We start from the raw sequence: 6,520 nt of genomic DNA, 5'->3' as shown, positions 1-6,520 counted from the left end.
TTGAACAAGTGGAGTCATTTACACAGGCGTAGGGGATCTTTCTTATGTGTGTTATGGTATATAATTCAAGAGTTCCACGTGCATATTTTCTCCTTCTATAGTCTCTAGAATTTAATAATTATAAAACAGAAGAAATTATAGAGAAAAATATAAATGAAGCCAAATTTTATTTTTAATTACTACTATCATTTGACAAGAATAAATTGAAACTGATAGTAAAGGTAAAATAACATAGTTATCACTTTCCAGAAATTTACACAATGACATCCAAATTCATATGTGACTTTTAATTAGTGAAAGCTGAACTTGGGCTACTTGCTTAACAAGAAGTAACATTAAAATTTCATGTTTTTTCCTTCAACTCCAAGAGGTTAAACTCCTCATAATATTTATTAATACAGGAAATCAGGAAAAATTAGGAAATTTGTTTTTAAGATAATTTTCAATTTCGATCTTTTTCAGATTTCATAAACTTTAACTATTCTGAAAACTTACTCTTGGCATTCTCAAAAATACAGGTCACATCTCTTGATGAATCATATTCCTATAAAAAGAATTGTCAGCTTCCATTTCTTTTCAAGCAGAAAAGCTCTGACTACTTTCCCTTAAAATGAGGTTTTTGGCACTGAGTCCTAAGTTGTAGTTTTCACGTTGTGTTCCACACTGGTTTCCACTGATCAACCTGGAGAGTTTGTTCCGGGAAGAAAATGTGCTCTTATTAAATTTGTACTTTTTGTGTCTTACTATCTGTCTCATGCCCAACAATCTAGCAGTATTCCAAGATTTTAGATCATGAGAGAAAAGGGTAAAAGATGTACTTCTGCATGTCAGTGAGGGGGCAGCAGGCAGTGTAGCGAGCTCTTGCCGAGGATTTCTATGTACTCTTTGTCTAATTTGTTCTCCCCACCCCCACTCCAGATAATACTGTGGACACTGTATCCTTTGCTGTGTATCTCCAATGTGAAACCAAAGGACAAATGAGTGGCTTCATTTAATACCTAAACCCAGAAACTTAGAGTCTTGTTCCAGTCAAGTTTTAAAGGGGAGTTGCTGAGCAAGAATGATAGGCCAAGAAAATATACAGTTTAAGAGACAGAGATTTAAACAATGTTTAATGATCATGTTTCACTTCTGTTCTCTCTGCCATACTTTGAAAAATTACTTTGATGAGCGCAATCTTTTTATATGAAAAATTTGAGTTAACTACTTTATTGAGGGGGGAGCAGTACCAAATTACAGACAAGTGAAAAAACAGAACTCCCACCTTCACCAAAGTGCTCCCTGAATAAAATTCAAACCTGAAATCTCACCAGTTTGTTACACATTCCACCCTTCTCTGCTTAGAGCTTATGACCTGGAATTGAAAGTTCTAGAAAATTTTAAAGCAATCGTTAGTAGATGGGCAGGAGTCTCCTGTGTCTGCCTCCAAGTATTGCACAATATAAAACCCTCCGATACATTGTAAACAGGTGTTGCTCTCTGTCCCCACACTCCACATGAGGCCTGCATAGGTGGAGCGTCATAGAAAGCTGCCACTGAATCAGGCATTCAGGGTTAGCCGGCTTCACCCACACAACTTTCCCTCTGCAGCATTTTAACAAGGAGGGGAGATGGAATTCATATGCCACAACCAAGCACAAGGAAGAAAGGGGGCCACATGGAAAACCAGTTGACCTCATCGTTCCACAGAGGTAACAGGGCCAGCCCACTTCATCTGCCTAGATTTTCTGAATGCTTTCCCCGTTGGAGTCATCAGGTTTCGCTGCTCTGGGCTGTGTCCTTCCTTCACCAACTGCTCCTTTACAGAAACGGAAACTCCTTGCTCCCAAGCCCTGGACCCGTCATCCTCGAGCACCGCCCTTCATCTCCTGGCAAGATGTTCTGAGTACTTTTCTTAGTGCCATTCACTTAAAAACTGAGAACAGATATACATATTTTTCATAAATAAAATTTGAGACCTACATGTATATATTAAAATTTTTACCAACAAGGGTATGTTAAAAATACCAAGTTCTGTCCTTCAAGTTCAATAAAGGCACACTTTTTTTTTTCTTTAGATCTGCAAAGAACACGATTGCTAGCAACACATCATAAAAAACCCTCTGTGGGACTTTTTCCTTTGATTTTCCTCTCCTTGGGATGAGCATTCATCCCGTTCGTCCGTGGCACGGCTCTCCCACCTGAAGAGAATACTCAGCTCCACCGAGAGTTTCAAAAGGATTCCCTTGTCTTGTCAGGTTCCAGAGTACACAGGTGTCGGGTCAGTCACTCCAGCGCTGCTTTGGCCGCTTCCATTAGGGGTCATCATTTCCGAATCTGCCTTTCCGGTTCCCAGGTTCCGAGGCCCTCCGGACCAGCCTTGGTGGGGGCTTGGGTCGGATGCCTTCAGTCAAACTCTCTTCCTTCGCTGGGCCAACCTGGCCTTTGGAGAGAAGGGGCTGCCGCAGCACGCCTGGGGTTTGGGTGCCCCCCTCTTTGCTGGGGGGAGCTGGGGAGCTGCAGGGCGGCCCTCTGCGGGACTCTCCATCGACCTCGTTCTTCCACTCCATCTTATAGGACGGCTGGGCTTTCCTTGAGAACTGTTCTGGCAGGAAGCGCCTCACTCGGGGCTGCACGTTGAGCGCAGTGGTCCCGGCATCTGTGTCCGAGCCGCTGCTATTGCCATCTACCAGAGAGCAAAAGAAGGACAAGACGGGCAGCCGTTTTAGAGGGGGGGTGTTACAAGGGAGCTTGCCAAACGAGTGGATGAGCACAACCGTTACGCCCTGGGCTGGGGGTCCCAGGCCCCACTCCCGCTCTTAGCTGTGGGGCGCGGGCATGTTTCCTCATCTCCAGGCCTAAATGCATCGCCCCGTGTAAGCCTCACGATAGCCCGTTTTCACATGAGGGGACTGAGGTTCAAATGAGATTCAGGAAGGGGTGAGCTAGATAGAATTCAAACTGAAACAGCCTGGCAGCCGGAGCTCTCTCCCTGGCCCAGAGGGGTGGTCCGAGGAGAGGGTGCACACCCGGGGCTCAGGGTAGGAAAGGGAGCTGCCGCTGGGCAGATCCTGTCTTGATCCAGAATCTCAGACACAGCTCTGCCCATTTTCTTTGCACTGTCATAGAAGGGGAAGTCAAGGCCAAAAACACCAATAGGTACTTCCCAAACCAGGGGAGGAGGCCAGATTAGAAGCAGCCACTTATCAGGATCTGGGTCCTGGAACAGTCGGCATAGGGCCGTAGGCAGGCCACCCGCTGAGCCTGCCAGGAGGTGAGGTTCTTGGGAGAGGAGAGCATTTTTGATGGTGACATGGCCCACTCGTCTAAATAGTGCTTTCTTTTCTTCCCCCTTCTTCCTTTTTTCCCATTTCCCCACAGTCCCCACTACCACCAGCCATCCCATCGTTAGGCTGTCTTACTCCTGGTTAACTACACACACATGCTCTTACCCCACCCCCCAAAGGCATTGTTATATCCCACATTTTAACAACAGGAAATCCTAACTTAGTTCTTCTGGGGTTAACTTGAGAGACTACATAAAGATTACCATTTTTAAAAGGGTATTAAACTTTATGAAAAAGATTTTAAAATTATAGTCAGAATATATGGTTGTCTTTATGAAAGTGTTTTAGAATTACAGAAAAAATTTAGATAGTCATACATTTTCAGATTTATAACTTTCTGTTTACCTGTTCACTAAGCACATGGTAACAACATTTGCTGTTGCTATGTCAAATAAAATCAAATGAGAATTAACAGATTGAATTATTTAAATGTACATTTAAAAAGGCTGTGAAGCTTATAAAAAGGTCAACATATTATCATTTTAGATTTCAAACCATAGGGTTCATAGTCCCTAATGAAGTCAAATAATAGAGATATTTCTCTCTTATCAGCAATCCTAAATAAATTAAAAGTTTTTCTGTTCCAAATGTATTCATTACCTGCATGAGAAATATTCTTTCTCTTTTGTAGTTTTTCTGGAAGTTTTGTATTTTTAGGTAATGATAAATACCGGGAGGTTGAAGTGGATGCCTGTAAAAGGAATAGAAAACTGTATTTAGACTACACAAGTGACACTTACTATATGTTAGAAGTTTAAAATGTTATGGCAAGACATGAATTGGTTTTTAAAATTCTAGTTTTAGTTCTTAATTCCACAATTACTTTATGAGGGGCTGTAAGGAAGGGGAGTAAAGTTCCAAGCAATAACTATTATATTTGAAATAACTAAACCACATCCAAAATGTAATGGAGACCAGTACTAAAGAAAATGGAAATAAACTGGGACCATTAGTAACAAAGTGTGAAAAACATTGGGTTTTCTTTTTAAAAAGCTACCAAAACACCAGTTTATAAGAGTATTACTAGAAAGACTTTGAACCTATATGTAAGGAGAAGAAAAGATGTGAAAAGTGTAGTATATTTGAGTTTTATTTACATTAATAGATCTTGAAAATGATAGAATAAAAATTATTTAATAGCTAATTTGCTGACCTTTCAAATGCCACAGTCTCCGACTTCCCTTAACTTATCAACTCCCACATTTTACACATGAAAAATATAATCTTTATGTTCAAACAAAACCATTTTGGTCTCTGATGACTCAATATAGAATATTATTTAAAATGCAATGCCTGCTGTGTTAAATCAATAAGGCACAGAGTCATTTAAAAATGGTTTTCCTTGTCCATTGACAGTGCCCTGAACGGACTGCACCATGAAGGCCGCCTTGACCCAGCTGCTCCAGGTAGTGCAGTTCCTCAGAGACCACGTGGGCTTGTCCCCCTCAGAGAATACGGGGGCTTGTCCTCCTCAGAGACCACCCGGGCTTGCCCCCCTCAGAGACCACCCGGGCTTGCCCCCCTCAGAGAATACGGGGGCTTGTCCTCCTCAGAGACCACCCGGGCTTGCCCCCCTCAGAGAATACGGGGGCTTGCCCCCCTCAGAGAACACGTGGGCTTGCCCCCCTCAGAGAACACGTGGGTTTGCCCCCCTCAGAGAACACGTGGGCTTGCCCCCCTCAGAGAATACGGGGGCTTGCCCCCCTCAGAGAACACACAGGCTTGCCCCCCTCAGGCCCTTTTCACTGGCTGGTCCCTTTCCCTGGAAAGCGCAAACATTACTTTCCATACAGAGCCTGATCTAGCAGTCCTATTTAAAACCGTTAACTTCACTGACCTTTCCCTGTACTCCTTCCTCAACTCTGTTTATTTTTCCACAGCCTTTGCAGCCTTCTAACGGCCCCGATAATTTACTTATTCTGTCTCTTGCTGATTGTCTTCCTGTCTTCTCCTCTCACTAGAATGTAAGTTCTAGAAGGGTAGGAATCTTTGTTGGTTTTGTTCACCAGTGCATCCCACGTGCCCAGAACAGGGCCTGGAGCACAGCAGGTGTTCAAGACATATTTGGAAGTATTTTACACTCAATCCCATGCCAGAATTCCTGTGGGATAGCCCTGAGCAGCTTCGGCCTGCTCTTGGAGGCCCTCTGCGCTCCAGAGGCTCCAGGCCCGTTACCCTGCGCTCCCGGTTCAAGCTGCTGTCTTTCCTGATGCTTTCCCTCAGGCTGTGCCGACGGCGGATCAGAATCTCTTTGGCTTGTCTCTCGCTGGTGTCGGCAGTCAGGTTGTGTCTGTTGTATGACAGGGTCTGAAATGAGAAATTCCAAAATGTTATGACATTTCCTTGGCTTTGCAATGCAGCCAGGCACTTGGAACTTCTGTGAACAGCAAAAGAAGAAAATCAAATTAAAATGTAGAAGTTAACACTTCAAATTTTGAGGGTTCATTTTGTCTTCTAATCAGTCAGTAAATAAGTTTTTTTTTTAAAGTGCAATCTTAATAAATAAGAAAACTGATTCATCGAGTGGCTTCATCTACCTCGAAATATTGAATGAGCAGCAGCTGGGAAAGAATACCTGTCTCGTTCTTCATACACCTCCCACGGAATGGGGATTACTGGTAGAAAAAACAAACCACTTTCAACCACTAGGCGGTGCCCTGTGCTTTTGATTAACTTCAGAACTGTTCCTCTCCAACTGGGTGTCAGCTGTAGAAGAGAAAAGCCGCCGCCACCAGCAATGATCATGGCCCAGGACTGGAAGGAGTAAGAATTTCTAAAAGTTTCTAAACTGCACATGGTCTATACATTTTCAGAGTTGTTTACGCTACATAGGCACGTGCTTCCTAAAAGAAATCATTCTCAGTCATTACGTTGAAAGAATTAGCACCTATTTCTTGGCTGTATCCCTATGTTCTGAACTTTATTAGGCCCTTGAGGGATGTGCAGAGTTCACATAGAACAAGTCTCTATCCTGCCCTACTATCTCCCTGGACATCAAATAAACTAACAAAATAACAGAAAATCATGTAATCAAGTAGCTATCATGAGGTCCAAGCTCTAAGTGTGATCTCATTTAGAGATAGGACTGGTGATAGCGTGGCAGATATAGGGGACAGCTTAAAAACTGCAGGGTATGGCTCAGCTGACAGCAGTGGAGTTCCCCATGAAGAGAGAACACAGCTCACAGCAAAGGA

General features: G+C 43.2%; 1 protein-coding gene across 1 annotated transcript in view; it reads right to left on the bottom strand.

Moving 5' to 3' along the window:
* Positions 1-138: 138 nt before the first annotated feature.
* SLC9A2 (solute carrier family 9 member A2) overlaps positions 139-6,520 on the bottom strand; it is a 96,911-nt gene continuing 90,529 nt past the window's right edge. Inside the window, exons 10-12 of the mRNA XM_058278255.2 lie at positions 5,502-5,633; positions 3,927-4,017; positions 139-2,665 (exon numbers count right to left, since the gene is read on the bottom strand). Coding sequence (XP_058134238.1) covers positions 2,295-2,665; positions 3,927-4,017; positions 5,502-5,633 — 594 coding nt within the window. The 3' untranslated portion in view covers positions 139-2,294. The remainder of the gene's footprint in view (positions 2,666-3,926; positions 4,018-5,501; positions 5,634-6,520) is intronic.

Source organism: Dasypus novemcinctus, chromosome 17, assembly GCF_030445035.2.
Source record: "Dasypus novemcinctus isolate mDasNov1 chromosome 17, mDasNov1.1.hap2, whole genome shotgun sequence".
Taxonomy (NCBI): Eukaryota; Metazoa; Chordata; class Mammalia; order Cingulata; family Dasypodidae; genus Dasypus; species Dasypus novemcinctus.
Note: the sequence above shows the minus strand (reverse complement) of the source record. Positions and strands in the feature narration are given on the sequence as shown.